At 40.8% G+C, this 18,525-nt stretch overlaps 1 protein-coding gene across 8 annotated transcripts in view; it reads left to right on the forward strand.

Moving 5' to 3' along the window:
• Positions 1–18,525, forward strand: part of MAP2K6 (mitogen-activated protein kinase kinase 6) — a 118,177-nt gene that overhangs the window by 58,698 nt on the left and 40,954 nt on the right. For 7 of the 8 annotated variants that reach the window (XM_066237370.1, XM_066237369.1, XM_066237368.1 and 4 more), the window contains exon 2: positions 13,137–13,203. In XM_066237370.1, coding sequence (XP_066093467.1) covers positions 13,137–13,203 — 67 coding nt within the window. Of the gene's footprint in view, positions 1–9,999; positions 10,218–13,136; positions 13,204–18,525 lie in introns of those variants that run through there. The other variant, XM_066237371.1, reaches the window with a different exon arrangement.

Genomic DNA, 18,525 nt, shown 5'->3' on the forward strand with positions numbered 1-18,525 from the left:
AACTGTTTTCCCAGGCATTACGCTAGAAGCCCAACAACCACAGCGGACTCACATTCCGGTTGCACAGCCAGATGCAGCCAGAGTGCTACTTGGTGTGAAGCCTAGTTTTCTTTATTCTGTAGACATTGGAGAACAGAGCAGTTTCCTGGAGAGAAGAATAGTGTCTTCAGTGAGAGACAGGGATTCTTCCTTCACAGAACATGTCCCCAAGATACTTGTTGAGATGCTTTTGGGTTTGTGCTTTTTTTTTTTTTTTTTTTTTTGCACATTAAGGTTTTTGGGATGTAGCCAGATGTAAGAGTCTCAGTGACCTTCAGTGCTTAATCTAGTCTGGGACCAGTTAATCCTTCAGTAAGAAGAGAGAAGCATCAGGTAGAGATTATAATCAGAATGAGGTGATCCAGGAATCCATTAATGGACAGAGAGCCCCCTTTTATGACATTGAGTGGGGCCGTCAACAGCGAAAGTGATTGATGTCAGAGCAAAGGCTTATCAATTTCAACAGAACTCCCTTAGGGCAGGGGTGTTAGTTTATAAACACATCATAGAGCCCTCTCACAGTAGAAAACTTTATGACGTTATCTATAAAGCTGGTGTCGTGTTCCTCTCAAATACCAGAGCACCATTTAATGAGCAAATTAGCTCGTTTATTGACGGAATGTTTTCCATTTTAGCGTCGAGGAGCCAAAGTCCAGAAATGTTAAAATATCTTGGGCAAAGTTCATGGCAATATAGCATTTATGACTGAGTCTGGATCTCCCAATAGACCTGGCCCCTGTCACCATGGTTCCTGGTAAACAGCTTTCTCACCTGCATTTGTTATTTAGAGAAGTCTGGACATCGGAGTAAAAGCCTGTATGGAGGATTTAATCCTGGACTTTTTTCTTTTGTCTCAGATTTTATATATAGCTTCGACATGGTTCAGCATTAACCCTTTGAACTGGCAGTGGAAATAGTCTTGTGAAGATGAGTTGTAGCACTAAATACAGTGATGTGGGAGAGCTGCCTGCTCACATCTGTACCAGTTCCATGTGTCTGGAAAAGGCCCTTGACATCGAGGAAGAATGACTTGCCCCCTGAAGCTGTAGTGACCCTTGCATTGAGGATTTATGTGAAAAGCTGAGCACTGTGTGTTGCGTATCATAAGTTCTCCATAAACATTAGTTGCTTTTATTATTCTCATGAGCAGCTACTTGCTAATAAGACAGCAGCTGCCAAAAACAGCAGTGTAGCTGCCTTGGCCACTTTCATTTATGTAGCGCATGCTTGCCCAGTGGCACTGTGTATGTTGCTTAGCTCCTTTAAGTCCACTGAGGTCCATAGTGGTATTTCAGTTTTAAGGGTGAGGCTTAGATTAATAACTTCCCAGGGTTTTACAGCTGACTGCTATGGTTTGGTTCCCTTCACGTTAATTATAATATAATTTTGATGGATACTTTAAAAAAAATCTTTTTTCCCCCATTGATTTGAGAAAGAAAGAGGAAGAAGGGGGAGAGAAGCATCAACTCACTGTTCTACTTAGTTGTTCCATTTTCCATTGTGCACTCATTAATTGTGCCCTGACCAAATTGAACCCATGTCCTCAACGCACCAGGGTGATGCTTTATCCCCTGAGCCACCTGGCCAGAGCCTAACCAGCAGAAATGCTGGCCAGACAGTGAGGGCAGTGCAGGCTCTGGTGCACTTCCCTTGCTCCTCAAGCCGTATGAATCAGCAGATCCAATAGTGCTTGAGGAACAAGCGTGACCTACCTGCAGATGTCAGCCACCCCTCTTCTCAGCATGATGGACCCCTTTGCTAATACCCATTTTTTTTAGTTTGCAGTTAATTTCCCAATGTTGCTTGTTTTGCCCCTTTATGGTCAAGTTTAAGACTTTCTCTGTGTGTCTTGAATCCATGGGTTAGCCTGCTCTTTTAAGTTTGAGTCACCAGTGGTAATGCAGAATCCCAGGGTGTGCCAGAAGGCCAATGGCAGAAACAGTTGAGATGAAAATAGAAGGAGAATGAGTTAGCAAGCGAAAGAAAAAGAAAAGGAAAGCTGGAAACGGGGAGAGACAGTCAGACAGACTCCCGCATGCGCTCGACCAGGATCCACCTGGCATGCCCACCAGGGGCGAAGTTCTGCCCACCAGGGGGCGATGCTCTACCCCTCTGGGGCGTCACTCTGCTGCTACCAGAGCCACTCTAGCGCCTGGGGCAGAGGCCAAGGAGTCATCCCCAGCGCCCGGGCCATCTTTGCTCCAATAGAGCCTTGGCTGCGGGAGGGGAAGAGAGAGACAGAGAGGAAGGAGGGAGGGTGGAGAAGCAAATGGGCACTTCTCCTATGTGCCCTGGCCGGGAATCGAACCCGGGTCCCCCGCACGCCAGGCCAACGCTCTACCGCTGAGCCAAAAGGCCAGGGCCAAGAAATATATTTCTTAGAGAATGTGGTGGCTTGGGTGCAGAAGAAGGAAGCTCGATTATTTTAATAGGTGTTGAAAGGAAATTTGGTAAAATTTACCATTTTTGCAGCTCAGGGTATTAGTTTCTTGTAGCTGCTGTAACAAGTAGCCACAAACTTGGTGACTTAAAGTGATAGAAATGGATTTTCTCCCATTTTTAGAGGCCAGAGGTCAGACATCAAGGTGTGCAGGTAAGTCTCCCTCCAGAGGCTCTGGGGGAGAGCCCATTCCTCGATTCTCCTGGCTTCTGTGAGCTGCTGCCATTCCTTGGCATTTCTTGGGCTGTGACTGCATCACTCCAGTCTCCGCCTCCTCTCCACATGGCCTTCCCTGTGTGAGACTAATCTCCCTCTGCCTCTGTTATACGGACACTTATGACGGCATTCAGGACCCAACTGAATAATCCACGGCAATCTCCTCATCTCAAAATCCTTTATTTGATCACATCAACAAAACCTTTATCATGTAACAGTCATAAGTTCCAAGGATTAGGATATGGGGCATATTTTTGAGAGCCACTGTAAGCCTACACACTGAAATATGAATAGCTAAGACTTCTACCAAATGCAATCCCAAACCAGCATATTTTCTTTTTTTTTTTTTAACATTTTATTATTTATTTTTTTTTGTATTTCTTTTTTTTTTTAATTTTTAAATAATTTTATTTTTTTAATGGGGTGACATCAATAAATCAGGATACATATATTCAAAGATAACAAGTCCAGGTTATCTTGTCGTTCAATTATGTTGCATACCCATCACCCAAAGTCAGATTGTCCTCTGTCACCTTCTATCTTGTTTTCTTTGTGCCCCTCCCCCTCCCCCTTTCCCTCTCCCTTTCCTCCCTCCCCTCCGTAACCACCACACTCTTATCAATGTCTCTTAGTTTCACTTTTATGTCCCACCTACATATGGAATAACCAGCATATTTTCTTAAGGTGAAAAGCTAGAAAGAGTTCTCTCAAAGTCAGGATCAAGTGAAGATGTCTGTAAAAGACCATATCTATTTAATAATTTTTGGATATGGCAACCAATGAACTCATACAAGAGCATTATGTAAGAGGAATAAATTCTAAAAAGGGGTGTAAAGTTAAGGCAAAACCAAGTGGACAGATTAACAGATGGTATTGGGACAACATTTGGGGAAGAGGAAAAAATGTTCTTGCCTTATAAAAATATAGGAGCTATAAAGTATGCAAAATTTTTAGAGTTTGTTTAATCAGAAAGGGGGGAACCCCAAGCGAGTGAAGATGCTCATGCATCTGTGTGTGTGTGAGTGTGTGTGCTGCAGCACAAACTACAAAAGGGCCAGTGTCTTCTCTTAAGAATAAAGCAACACCCTGACCAGGTGGTGGTGCAGTGGATAGAGCATTGGACTGGGATGCAGAGGACCCAGGTTCAAACCCCTGAGCTTGCCAGCTTGATCGTGGGCTCACTTGGCTTCAGTGAGGGTTCATCAGTTTGAGCGCAGGGTCGCTGGCTTGAGCGTGGGATCATAGACATGACCCCATGGTCACTGGCTTGAAGCCCAGGGTCACTGTCTTCAACCCAAGGTCACTGGCTTGAGCAAGGGGTCACTCACTCTGCTGTAGCCCCCCAGTCAAGGCACATATGAGAAAGCAATCAATGAACAACTAAAGAGCCTCAACAAAGAATTGATCCTACTCATCTCTCTCCCTTCCTGTCTGTCTGTCCCTCTCTCTGTCTCTGTCTCTGTGTTTCTGTCACACACACACACACAAAGAATAAGAATAAAATGACAGTAACAATAACCAAATGTAAAAATGAGCCATTGACTTGAACAGGCAGTTTATAGCAAAATAAACACAGATGTCAGTAGACATACAAAAACACTCAGCTTTATTAAATTTTAAAATGTGGTTGAAAACAATGAGTTACCCATATTTATTAATTAAATTAACTCAGATGAAAAAGTTTGTTGAATACCAAACTTGTTGAGGGATTATTTACTTATTCATTTTTTCCATTAAACGTTTAAGATAGCTTACTTAGGGTGCATAAAATTTATCAATTTAACATTAATTTAAAACAAATGAGACCACCTGTGAAGTAATTTTTTACCAAACAAAAATGCTGAGTTTGAATCTGATTAAGTTCTAACTAATAGAGGAATATGTTAATCAGCAACAAGGGATATGATCAGCAGTGTCCACTGGGAAAATTTCTAGGACAAATGAACATATTTCTTCAACAAAACAATTGCATGGAGGGGAGGAATGGACATCAAGAAATGAAAGAAGAAAAAAAAAAGAAATGAAAGAAGAGCTTGTAGATGAAAAGAGATCTAAGAAACTTCATCAACTAATCATAAAACTTGGACCTAATTTTGATCTTGATTCATACACACTAATTTAAAAATGTTTGCGATATCTGAGTCAATTAGAATTTTGAACATGGAGTTCAGTTAAGAAATTGTTTATGTGTGATAATGTTATGATTATTTTTTAAAATAGTCAATATCTTTTAGAGATATTTGGTAAAATACTTATGAATGAAATGACCTGATGTCCTAGAATGGTAATTTTCAATACTTTTCATCTCATGGCACACAAACTAATTACTAAAGTTCTGTAGCACACCAAAAAAAATATATATTTTTGCCAATCTGACAAAAAATAGGTGTAATTTTGATTGATTTACAAAAAAAATAATACTAGTAATTACCTACCCTTTTTGCTCCAAAGTGATTTATTTTTTATTTTTAACAAATCGGGTGCCTATACTTACTTGTAAGGATTTCTAGTATGAAGATTTAACAAATCTGACACCACCTTATTAAATGATGTGACCAATAAGATACAAATTAATTATATGACCTATATATAATATTTATAGTTCAAGACTGGGCAGTCACATTGGATCACGATTGTTGTGTTGGTTGTTGTCATTTTTTATTTGACAGTCTAAGGAAAAAAAGATCAGTGCCCCTGACTAGTCAGGTAGTGCATGTTTTAAAAATTATTGCAGTCCACCAGTTGAAAATTGCTGCACTAGAAAGTAAGTGGGGTATAAATGAAGCAAAATTGGCCATGAGTCGATATTTGTTGAAGTTGGGGACTGGGTCTATAGGAGTTGATAATAATCATTTCATTTACTTTCTCATATATTTAATAAAATGTCATCAAAAGCATAGGTAAAAAGAAACAAAACATATTGACTCAGAAATGACTGTGGATATGGGGCCCAGTTTGGTCCTAAGATTTTTAGCCAACCACCTGCGGGAGGAAAGATGAAGAAACATTCACATCTTCCACTGGCAGAGATAGGTCAAATTATACAGGAAAGGTCAAGTCTTCTTGTTATTGATAACATCCTTTTTTTCCTTGTAAAAGTTAATGAAAGGTATTAGCGAAGGTAATGAAAAGCATCCTTTCAGAGATGAATTTAAGAGCCTGTTTATAAGGTGTACCACACATGGGTTGATAGCATCATGGTAGGATGCAGCACAATGAAAGAGATTGAATAAAGCTGGGAGGGAGGGACAGTGGCCTCTATACTGATTACACTCGAAGAAGGGATGTAGGTGAACAACTTTTCTCTGTATCCGTTGCTTTGTGTTGACAATTATCAACTCCTGGTGCATCTTATTTCATCCTGTCTCTGTTATCCCGCCCACCCCACCCCCAACACATTATGTTGAAGGAAATTTGAGAATCATGTTATTTCGTTTGGAGACATGTCAGTATTTATCTCTAAAATATGAATGCTGTTTTCAAACCTAACCAAAACTCAGTGTGCATTTTGAAAAGATCAAACATCAAGAAATTTTTTTTGAAACCTGTTGCCATATTTATATTAGAGTGGCATATTTTAACGCTCTTATGACTGACAGAGGAAGGGAGAGAGAGAGAAAGGAAAGCATTCATTTGTTGTTCCACTTAGTGGTCCATTCATTGGTTTATTCTTGTATGTGCCCTGACCCAGGATAGAACCCACAACCTTGGTGTTTTAGGATGATACTCTAACTGACTGAGCTAACCAGCCAGGGTTGACTACATTTCCTTTTGATAAACACTCATGAATGAAGTAGTGCATAAATGAGGAAGGAGATAGTACACAGACGGCGGGGATTTCCCATCTAACCACTGCCTGCCTTCTACCTTGGCTCTGGGCTCAGACCGCAACTCAAGGGCACTGGCTGTGATTTGCTTTTAGGTTCTTTCAAGAGCATGTAGCACCAAATTGTTACCATGACAAAACAAATTTCAGCTCTATGCACTCTAAATAAAAGAGCTTTAACCACATGGAGCTGTAGGAAAACCCTCTGAGCGCTTTTGGTCTTTGAAAAGGACCTTTAGGAGTGAGTTGTTAGTGTTGCTCTCCACAGGCTGACTTATGCTCTGTTGACTGTCCAGAGATTCTCTGGTGCCCCTCACTGATTCTTCGGATTCTTCACTTGCATCTTACTGTCTCCAAATGGCCTGACCTTGGCTGCCCCTACTCTTGTGCCCCTTGTGTTTTCTTGCCTGTCTCATTCATTTTCTGCTTCCCTGTCACTCCCAGACCTACAAACTCCCTCCCACCCCCTACCTCTTAGGCTCCATTTGCCTGCGTGAAATCTTCCATGCCCCTCCAGCATCCTATACTTAACACATTTGGGTTTTTTTATAGTGTTTTTATTTTTTAAGTTTTTAAAAAATATTTTATATTTTATTTATTGATTTTTACACAAAAGAGAGAGAAAGAGAGACAGAGAAAGGGCAATAGGAGCAGGAAGCATCAACTCATAGTAGTTGCTTCTCTCATGTGTCTTGACCTGGCTGGCAAGCCCAGGGTTTTGAAGTGGCAACCTCAGCATTCCAGTTCAATATTCCATACACTGCACCACGACAGGTTAGGCTACTTAACACATTAGAATTACAATTCCTTCTCTGTCTTCTCCTAGTACTACCTCAACTGTCTTGACTTTCCTTTTTCACTTAATTCTATCTAGGTGTGGAAAAGCCAGATAACTCCACTTCTAAGTGCTACTAACTACGACCATCACCTCCTGCTACAGTTATTGCTAACTACAACATCTACCTTGATGACTAGTAACTACTACTATTGCTGTGCTTATGATCTTCATACCTCTTATCCAGTAAATTGCCAGAGCCTGTGGATTGTGCCAGTTTATTTCTGAGCTGATTGCTGTGGTCGCTGCCACTTATTTCTTGGGTCTAATGCTTGCTCTGTACATGGGCAGAACATGGAGTATGGCTGTGAAAGAGATGGGTGACCAGATAGATCAATTAGTATAGGAAGGAAGACATTAAAGGTTTGTCCAGTGAAAGGTGACCACACAGATGGGGGGGTGTTTATTGCATGGTTTGTGTTTTGTTGTTTTTTGTTTGTTTGTTTGTTTGTTTTTTGGTAGAAGACTTTCGGAGGAGAACATGTTTGAGCTGAATGTGAAGTTGACCAGTGGAGACAGGTGATAAGGACATTCCAGGGAAAATAGGAACAAAGACTGGAAGCTTAAAACACCAAGGTGTGTGTATATGTGGGATTTTGTGTGTGTGTGTATCAGAGTTTCAAAACATCCTATAGCTATTAGATGCATTTTCTTACATTAATTTTTGTTTGAAACATAGAGGACATGGCATGCCACTCTCCTACTGAAGAACAACGATGATGTCTCCTCTTAAATCTGAAATTTAAAAATTATTAGTTACAGCCTTTTAATCTCTGGGCAAAATCCCTGCCACAATGGAATTTATATGGGGGAAGTTAGATAATAAACAGGTAAGAAATAAATGCACGAATAAATACATAAATGCAAAAACAAAGTAATTCAAGACTGTGAGAAAAGATACGGGGACTATAAATGGAAAACGGTCATAGCGATCTATTTTAGACACAGTGGATGTTTTAAACTAAAATGTTGGAGATTCGGTCAAGTTGTACCGGCTTCCTATTGTGTGCTATATGTCAGAATGTGAAAGCTGGCACGTGTTTACAGTGATCCTTAAAGAGCGTGTAGGAAGGTCTGGGAAGGTTCTGTGGGGCGTGCAGGAAGGGAGGTGAATTTAGAAGGTCGAGTTCCCGTCCACAAGAGGAGAGTGAGTGGCCCTTTAGGCAGAGGGAACACAAAGGTAAAGTTAAGATTCATCAGCCTCCTTGAAATCAAAATGACTGCACATTTTAAAAGGAGCATTGCAGTGTTTCTTCTCTAAACCTTATGTAACCCCAGAGAAATCTGGCATGCTGGTCGGAGCCTCGGTGGTGGTTGAGATCCAGCGTTTGGGGAACGAACGCGTCTGTGTCCATTTTCACATCATAGCCGGAGAACCAGCATTCTCCCTCCGCTCTCGTCCCTCTGCCCTGCTTCACTAGTGGCGTTGCATCTGATCGTTGCAATTTAATAACATAGAATGACACTTCCCTGCCAATTTACGTGCCAGCTAGCTACCCTTGGAACTTAAGCATAGATGCGAGTATGAAGGAGAGGGCAGCCAAGGTCTCCAAGCTGCCAGTTCCTTAGCTGGCAACCTCATTCACATTGGGAAACAGATTTTTAAAATAAATTTGGCACTGGAAGCAGTTGTCATCCTTTTGTAAAGCTGTGTCAATAATCATAAACCCTCATAATTATGCTCCCCCAACCCTCGGCCAAGTTGACAAACATATCCTCAGGATGCCACCCTCTGTTGACCCTGTGTGGATTCTCATGCTGTTTGGGTTGGCATAGGAGTGTGGTCTTCTGTTTTATGTAATAAGGCACATGAGAGGAGCCTTTTGTGCTGAGCTTCTCTGAGTGGGTGCTGAGCAAGAGGTCTTATGCACCCCATCATTTTCGGTACAGGCAAAGCTAGTGAACATTTCTGTGGTCTGGTAAATGTTTTCTAACGATGGGCAAGTTTTTTTCCCCCCAGTGCCATTTTGCTTTAGGCCAAGATCATAGTGACCCAGCTTTGGTTTAAGATGAATTTTGCGAGTATATGAGTATGTGGGGGGGTGCAGGGGAGGCCCCACAATGTTTTCAGAGAAAACAGGCATGGGTGTGACACAGGCTGATGTCACACAGTCTTGCATATGCTTTCAGGCCAAGGAGGCTGGTTAACCCTTTGCAGATTGCACTGGTAAAGGGCAAAGCTTGCTGAGATCTCTAGAAATGGACAGAATTCTCTTTCTGAGAAGCCTTCTTACTAGCATGTCACATAATATAGAGCCTATGTTTGGATATATATACTTTTTTCATTTTTGCTTTAGAGTATCGGGAAAAAGCCGTTTAAAATTATCGGCCACTTAACTTTATTATTCATATTGCTTCCTCATTAATTTTTTATAACACAGTATTAAATGTTACCGTCAGGGGTTGGCAACCTTGCTAGGGGTAACAGATTGCTTTGAAATAAGCACAGCTGGAAACTGACCACATATTGTTTTTCTTTCTTTTAAGAAAAGAAAGAGGCATTTATAGAAAGGCTGGAGAATGCTGTACGGTGCAGAATTGCTTTATAGATTGATTCCTTCAAGACTGGTTAATGATTAATGTCAGGCCTTGCCGTCCAAATGGTCCCACTTCCCTTCTCTCTTCCTGAAGTTGTGGTTTCCCAGGAACAATAAACTCCTGGAGGTTTGCTGCGATCCTCACTTGAGGAGGGGGTGGAGTCTGTTCGGGGCTGTTTCCCTCTGCTGAGCTGTAGCCTGCGAGCTAACGAAAGAATGCCTTCTGTGGGGTTTGCTCCTGCTAGCCCTGCTTGCAGTCTTGCAAACCTCATCAGAGTCACTCCTGCTGGCTCCCCACAGGGCTGTGTTTTCAGTGGTGGGCACGTAAGTGAATGATGGAATGTTGGTGTGTGTGTGTTTGTGATTTTGGTGTCACTGGGTCCACTTTTAAAAATGAAAGTGGGGTCTTTTCTAACTGTATTATTCAACTAGGTTTTGTTTCTCCTGCAATGACTTTTCTTGCTGCTATCTGAAGAGAACCTAGGGCCCTTCTTTTCTCAGACCTTGGAGAATTTATTGTTGTTTTGGTAATTTATTCCATTAGTCTCTGTGCCGAAGGTTTCTCTCTCCTTCCCTCATTTGCTGTTTCTTCATGGAGGTGTGTTGATGGTTTGTGGAGTTACAGTGTGATAATCAATTGCTGTTAATGAATGGCTAATAATTCATTGCTATGGTGTAATAATTCATTGCTATGTTAAAGTTTTGTGGAGGAGACTTTCTCCCTAAATGTGTCTATTATGATGTCTAGCTTGTAAGAGCTGAGTTAGGAATGAAGAGGATAGAGATGTAGGAATTAAGCGTCACTTCTGCTTCTGGTTTGCTGATACGGCAACTGGAGAGCCTTTATTAAAGCTAAAGTAGTTTTTACTTATGTGTTTTTTCTTTAGAATGTCAAGGGAATTATCAGGTTGCATCTGTTGGTATTATCTGAATCACTTGTCACCTGTATTGGCATATGTACTCGCTATCCGGACAAGTTGAATTTGTTATTTATTGCGTGCTAGAATATTTCGTTTTAGAATAGCATTCTCCATCTGTTTGAGGCCCACAGATGGGAATTGGTTCATATATCTAGTACCTGGATTCTCACGATCAGATCCCGCACTTCGTGTTGCTCCTGCTTCACCAGGCAGTTTGGTGTGTTGTCTAGAACTGACGAATTTAGAAACCTGTGCTAAATGACCAGCTGCGCTGCAGGAGTAGGAGAGTAAATGGTGAGTGTTGAGTCTTAGAGAATGTGCAGATAAGCCTGAATGAGGAGGGAATTGAGGAAACCTGTATAATGAAGGTGGCCCCAAAAAGCTATTTTCTTGACTTTAGACAACTTGGTAGAATTGATCTAGATTTTGGATTTGAATATATGGGGGGGGGGACGACTCAGTTATACATTGGGCTTTGATATTATGGCCAATTTTTTTATAAATTTCTTAAGTGACTTACTCATTAATGTGGCTGTACAGATTCTTTCTCTGAATTATTATAATTAACAGCTACCTAGGGCAGTAGTTGGCAAACAGTGGCTCGTGAGCCACATGCGGCTCTTTGGCCCCTTGAGTGTGGCTCTTCCACAAAATACCACATGCAGGTGCTACCTCGATAAGGAATGTACCTACCTATATAGTTTAAGTTTAAAAAAATTGGCTCTCAAAAGAAATTTCAACCATTGTACTGTTGATATTTGGCTTTGTTGACTAATGAGTTTGCTGACCACTGACCTAGGGTAGTTCATTGCTGTTCCATATGTTACCTCATTCGATTGTCATAACAGTCTAATAAGGTAGGTATGTGTTTACATCCTTATTTAACAATTGAAGATATAGAGGGTCAGAGGAAAAGTGACTCTGAGGTCACTATGTGAGTGGAAGAGCCCAATGTAAGCTGCTTCTTAAAAAAATACCCTCAAAATATCTCTGGCCGGGTGGCTCAGTGAATAAAGTGTCATCCCCGTGCATTGAGGTCACTGGCTCAATCCCCATTCAAGGCATGAATGAGACGCAATTAATGAGGATGCAACTAAATAGAACAACTAAGTGGAACAATGAGTTGCTGCTGCTTTCTCTCTCTCCACCCCCCTCAAATCAATAGGAAAACCCCCTCAAAATCTTATACTTCCTCCACCCTTCCCCGTCATCTCTAAACTTCTTCCATTGTGAAAGAGTGGAGAGAGCTCTGACCTAGGGGTCCAGAGACCTGGATCCCAATTCTGCCTGGATCATAGCGGACTCTGTAATGGTGAGCAGTGCCTAAAGTCATTGGAAGCCATTTTCTAGCCAGCAGGTTCCTTTGCAGTTTCAGAATCTCTACCCAGGACCTTGTCCAGGGCTTTTCAGCTCTGTGGGCTCACCTGTGGCATACTGGGTAGGTGGGGAAGTGGAACCGAGGTGTTCTGTCTTGTGGTGCTTTGGCATGAAGAGACACACAGGCTCTCCACAGATGAGGAAGATCCCGGGCCCTTCCACGACAATTGTCTCTGGTCTGTTTCCTGAGTTGGCATTTCTCAGTCCGTTCTTTTTCCCTCACCAGCAGAAGTATTGGAGCCAAGCTATCTTGTGGTTTCTGCCCTGGGATGAACACATCAGTTACATGCCCATCTGGCTCCCAAAGAAGTGATAACCTCCTTGCATGAGCCCATCTGTTATCTTAATCCTTTCTGAGATGGAGCAAATGTAAATAAATATTATTCTGTTCTTCTTTTAGGTGTTTTAAATCCTGGAAGTTGGCTGAGAATGGGCAGGGCAGATGGTGGGAAAGTATTTTTTTATTTTACCTCCATGGTTAACTCTATCAATTGTTCACATGTCAATTTAGACAATTGTGGGACACTGGGATAGGATGACTATGTTTGACTGACATTAAAAACAAAACCAAACTATAACCAGCACTGTTTACCAATACCATCACTGTGTATGAGAGAGAACAGAGAAGGTGGAGTGGCAAATCCTCATCAGGGAGGAAGGCCAGGTCTTCCTCGGTAGAGAGAATTGGCATTGTTACACTGATATTTTCACCTGTGACTGGTGAGGAACTTCATCCGTGACCACAGACTACATTTGGGGAGCTCTGCTCAGCCTGGTGCGTGGGTGCTTTTTCCCTCACAGATTTCCCTGGTCAGGAAGTGGAGTTATGCATGGGGGCTTAGAGCTACATTCCTGGGTCAGTCCTTCTGCTGCCATCCGTCTCTGCCTCTGTACTGGTGCTGTGATACTACTGACCTTAATTTTATCCTTACGTCTTTCCCCCCAGGTAAGAAGCGAAACCCTGGCCTTAAAATTCCAAAAGAAGCCTTTGAACAACCTCAGACCAGTTCCACGTAAGTTGGCAAGATCATCATCTTCATCCAAACACTCGCACTTTGCAGATTTCTGGGCACTGGGGGATCGTTTTTGGACTGGTGAACAATACCTTGAGTATGGAAATAGTTGTTAGAAGGAAGAGGCCTTTAAAGGGGAAGCCATGTGCTCACTATTCTGAGACCTGGAATAATCATATGTGTTCAGTCAGTTTAGATTGAATGGGTAGCTTTGATCTCAGTGTCTCAGGTTATAGGTTGGCTGAAAATTGATTGTCACAAATGCATTTGGCAGATGGGGACATATGTAAGTCCAGAAAGGTCCCTGGATGTGCGCTTTTTGCCTTTTTCCATATACATTTGAGCAAACAAGTAAATCTTTGTGAGAGCCACTACTATAAAACTTGGGTTGAGATGGAAAATAGTATTTGGTGAGAACTCAAGCGTCCTGACACCTAAACCCTATCCCACATAAACAGAAGGCAAAATGAGGTAAAGGAATACTTTTTTTTTAGCTGAGGCTTTGGCGCAAATCCCCAAGTGCGCTCAAGTCCTGGTGAGACTGGACACCCTCTCCCTGAGGGTTAGGTTGAGCTTTATTTTTGTTGCCAATGGATTTTCAATCGCTCCAGCACCATTTGTTTAAAAGGCCATCCCTCCTCCAGTTACTTGCTCTTGCTCCTTTGTCAAATATTAATTGAGCGTACTGTATGGATCTATTTCTGAGCTCTCGCCTGACCAGGTGGTGGCGTACTGGATAGAGCATCAGACTGGGACACAGAGGACCCTAGTTTGAAATCCCGAGGTTGCTGGCTCGAGCAAGGGGTCACTCGCTTTGCTGTAGCTCCCCGGTCAAGGCACATATGGGAAAGCAGTTAATGAACAACTAAGGTGCCGCAACAAAGAATTTATGCTTCTCATCTCTCTCCCTTCCTGTCTGTCTGTCTGTCCCTATCTGTCTCTCTTTCTCTGTCTCTGTCTCGTCACACACACAGAAAAAAACAACTCATAGTATTTCTGGGCTCTCTATTCTGTTCCATTGATCTGTATGTCTATCCCTCTGCGAATATCACACTGTCTTGATCATTGCTGTTATATAGTAGGCCTTAACATTGGGAAAAGTCTTTTCTTCCATTTTGCTTGTCTTTTTCAAAATTATTTTGGCTATTTAGGGCTTTTCTCTTTTCATATAAGTTTTAGAATAAACTTGTCGATGTCTTCCAATAAACATGATGAGATTTTGGCAGGAATTGTATTTAACCTATAGATCAATTTAGAGAGAATTGACATCTTTTACTACATTGAGTCTTCTAATCCATGACCAAGGTAGATTTCTCTAAGTATTTCAATTATCTTTGATTTTCTTCATTAGTATTTTATAGTTTTCAGCATAAAGATTCTCTGCATTAGGTTTTATTCTAAGTATTTTATTTTAGGGAGGAGCAATTATAAATGGTATTTCATTTTTTTTTTACATTTTTATTTATTCATTTTTTTAGAGAGAGGAGACACAGAGAGAGAAAGAGACAGAAAGAGGAAAGAGATAGAAAGAACAGAGGGAGGAGCAGGAAGCATCAACTCGCAAATGTGCCTTGACCAGGCAGGCAAGCCTGGGGTTTCAAACCGGCGACCTCAGCGTTCCCGGTCGACACTTTTACCCACTGCGCCACCACAGGTCAGGCGGTATTCCATTTTTGATTTGGGTTTCCACATTTTCATTGTCAGTATATGGAAATGCAATCAACTTTTCTGTGTTGATCTTATGATTTTTTTGTTGTTGTTGTTGACAGAGAGAGAGAGAGACAGAGAGAGGGACCTATGGGGACAAACAGGAAGGGAGAGAGATGAGAAGCATCAATTCTTTGTTGTGGCTCCGTAGTTGTTCATTGATTGCTTTCTCATATGTGCCTTGACGGGGGCGGGGGGCTACAGCAGAGTGAGTGACCCCTTGCTCAAGCCAGGTGAGCCTGTACTCAAAGCTGGAGACCTCAGGGTTTCAAACCTGTGTCCTCTGCGTCTCAGTCCAATGCTCTATCTACTGCGCCACCTCCTGGCAGGCTTATCCTATGATCTTAATAAACTCACTTATTAGTTTTAGGAGGTTTTGTAGATTTCTTCAAGTTTTATATGTAGGTAGCTATGCCTTCCGCAAAAAGAGATTATATTATTTCTTCCTTTTCAAACTATATTTTTAAGCCTTTCTTTTCTTAACATATTTTAGAGGTTTGAAGTGTACTGTGAGTTTTTGTCATGAATGTATGGTGAATTTTTGTGTATCAGTTGATATAAGCATAAATTCTTTTTCTTTGTCCTGTTGACATGGATTATATTGATTGTTTTTTAAAAATAATTTGAGCTAGCCTTGCATATCTAAAATAATTCCCAGTAGGTTGTGGCATATTACTTTTTTGCATATTGTTGAATTTGATCTGCTAAAATTTTGTTGAGGATTTTTGTCTAAGTTCACGAGAGATATTCTGTAGTGGTTTTTTTTTTTTTTTGTCTGTTTGTTTTGGTGTGTGCTATTATTTTCTGGTTTTGGTATAAAGGTAATACTGGCCTCATAAAATGAGTTGGTAAGAGTTCTTTCTATTTCCCCTCAGACTCTACATAAAATAGGTGTTAATTTCTTTTTAAAAATATTTTTGAGTTAAAATGGACATGTAACATTATCTTAGTTTCAGGCATATAGTATGGTATTTCAATATATGCAGTTCTTTTTAAAAGACGTTTTCTAAAATTCTCCAGTGAAACAAAATGAGCTTGTGTATTTTTTTCTCTAAAGCTTTTGAACTACAAATTCAATTTCTTTAATAATTATAGGACTATTCAGCTGGTCTTTGTCATCATGAATAAGTTTTGATAGTTCGTGGTTTTTAAGAAATTGGTCCATTTCTTCTTAGTTGTTGAATTTATGAGAGTAAAGTTATTCATAGTATTTCCTGAATACCCTTTTAATGGCTACAAGCTATGTTGTGATATCATCTGGGTTTTCCCCCTGATATTGGTAATTTGTATCTTCTCTTTTATCTGTGTCAATCATTTTTATTGATTTTTTTAAAGAACCAACTTTCTGTTCTTTATTTTCCTGTTTTCATTTTTATTGATTTCTGCTCTTATCTTTATTATTTCCTTTAAGATACAGTCTTATATCAACCTCTCAGCTGTCTTATATTACTTCCCTTTCAAGCTTTCATTATTTGCCTTCTAATTTATATTAGTTTTCTGTATTTTATAAAATTTTCAAAACCACCCAGAAATCCTTCCTTTATATGAACAAATGAATAAAAACCGGTGCAAGGATAAAAGTAGTTTCTATGCTGTCTTTTCCTCATGTGCTAGAATAAACTCGGAATATACTTTCCAGTTTCACTTGTGTAAAGCCAAGAGCATCACTTCATTATTGTAGCTGGACCACTTTAGCTCCTGGAGAGCCTTATTATTATAATTGTTGTTTTAATGCTGAGGCTTAACTTTTTACTCCGAAAGAAGTAGCTTCCACATTTTGAATTTTTCTTGGCAATCTTTGGAGCTTGGCTTGGTAACTCTTAGCATTTATGCCCTGCCTCGTTCTGCCGTACTACACAAAGATAAATAGCCAGGAACAGAGCTCCATTCTCCTTAGCTCCATGTGTGTGGTCCCTCTGCTTCTCTTTGAGTAGCTGATGCCAATGTGTCTTTGACTCAAGTTTCCGAGCTGTCCCTTCCCTTGATTGGCAGTAACTAATTCTAAATTGATTCTGTGCCAGTCAGTATTCTTTCATTTAACCCTCACAGGAAATTTGGGAGGCAGTTACTGTTACCCTCACTTGATAAGTCAGAAAACAGACCTGTGAAAGGGTCAGGTGTCTTGCTCAAAGCCCTCGAGCATAGCCTTATGGGTAAAAGACTTCAGGCTCTGACACTAGAATGGCAAAGTTTGTATTTGGGATATGAACTTGACCAGTTGAATAACTTAGGCAAGTTTCTCGAACCTGCTAAGACTTAGTTTCCCCTTTTGAAAAACAGGAATAAACAATGATGTGGTTGCTAGGAAAATTAGATGTCATAATCCATAGTAAGTGTCCTAGGACCAGTTTCACTGTCGTTTCTCAGGGAAGGTACCTCTAAACATTGCTGTTATTATTATTTCTCTACTATTATTAGGTAGAAGAACTGGCATAGAAATTCAGGGCTCTTTGACTCTCAAGCATGTCCTTTTAGGCACATGTTAGATTGGTAGAGACTATGGCCAACAGTCCTTGGCTTTGAAGTGAGTGGCGGGATCTTTTTCTTTTGCAATTGAGAGAATTTGATGGCACAGCTCTGGGTTCTGATCTCCTCATCTCTTTGAATGACCTTAAATTATTTTGTCTGCTTCAATGTCAGTTCTTCATGTTAAAATGGAAATAATAGTACCTCTAAGAGTTGAGAAAATTAAGATATTTTATGTACAGGGTCTAGCCCAATTCTTGGCCCAGGTAGATGCTTAATAAATATTGTTGAATAGAAGAAAAATAATTGCAATGATAACCAGTGAACTAATTACTCATTTAGTATTATAAATAAATAATTATGCTACACCAGGGCTGGTTGTTCCTATAAAAGAATAACACAAGGTGCCCTCTGGAATACCTTCCAGAGAAGAAATTTTGTAATAAGCTTGGTTCTTTCCCCAGTGGACTGAAACATTGAATAAGTGACAGAGAACACCCTCCCACCATATAAATGTCCTACAAAGACTCAGTGCCCCGGGCACACTGATGTGCCCAGCCTTGGACAGAACACAGTGTCAACTAATCCCCAGTAGAATCTGTCAGTCTTGGCCCCATCACTTGATGCTTTTGGCAGACCTGATGGGCCCTACAGCCTGAGGCATGGGTGGATTGATCACTTTCATTAGAGGAAGCCTGGGTGTTGAGAGCAGGTCAGACTTGGATTGGAAATATGGGTTCACCTTTTGGAAGCAGGTTAGCTAAACTCATTTGGAACATGGCAATAATAGTACTCATAGCTAGGTAGGTGTGCTTTAGATAATTAATTCATGAGACTCAGGTAAAGTATTTAACCCAGTTTTCAGCATATATCTTTTCCTCCTTAGGCCAAGACTGAGAGTCAGGTAGTATGAGTTTTATTTTCACCTCTGTTGAGGACTATGGCTTCAGCAAGTCACTGAGTTTTTCTGTGCTTCCTTTTTCTCAGAATGGAAAATGGCACAAAACCCTCTCATTAGGCAGAGGAGTAATACAAAGTTAGTATAATGCTGCAATCAACAAACTTTTTTGCAAAAGGCCAGATAGTAAATATTTTAGCCTATCTGGGCCACAGTGGCCTCTGTTGGGCATTCTTTGTTGTTCTCGTTGC

This window comes from Saccopteryx bilineata, chromosome 6 (genome assembly GCF_036850765.1).
Source record: "Saccopteryx bilineata isolate mSacBil1 chromosome 6, mSacBil1_pri_phased_curated, whole genome shotgun sequence".
In the NCBI taxonomy this organism is placed as follows: domain Eukaryota; kingdom Metazoa; phylum Chordata; class Mammalia; order Chiroptera; family Emballonuridae; genus Saccopteryx; species Saccopteryx bilineata.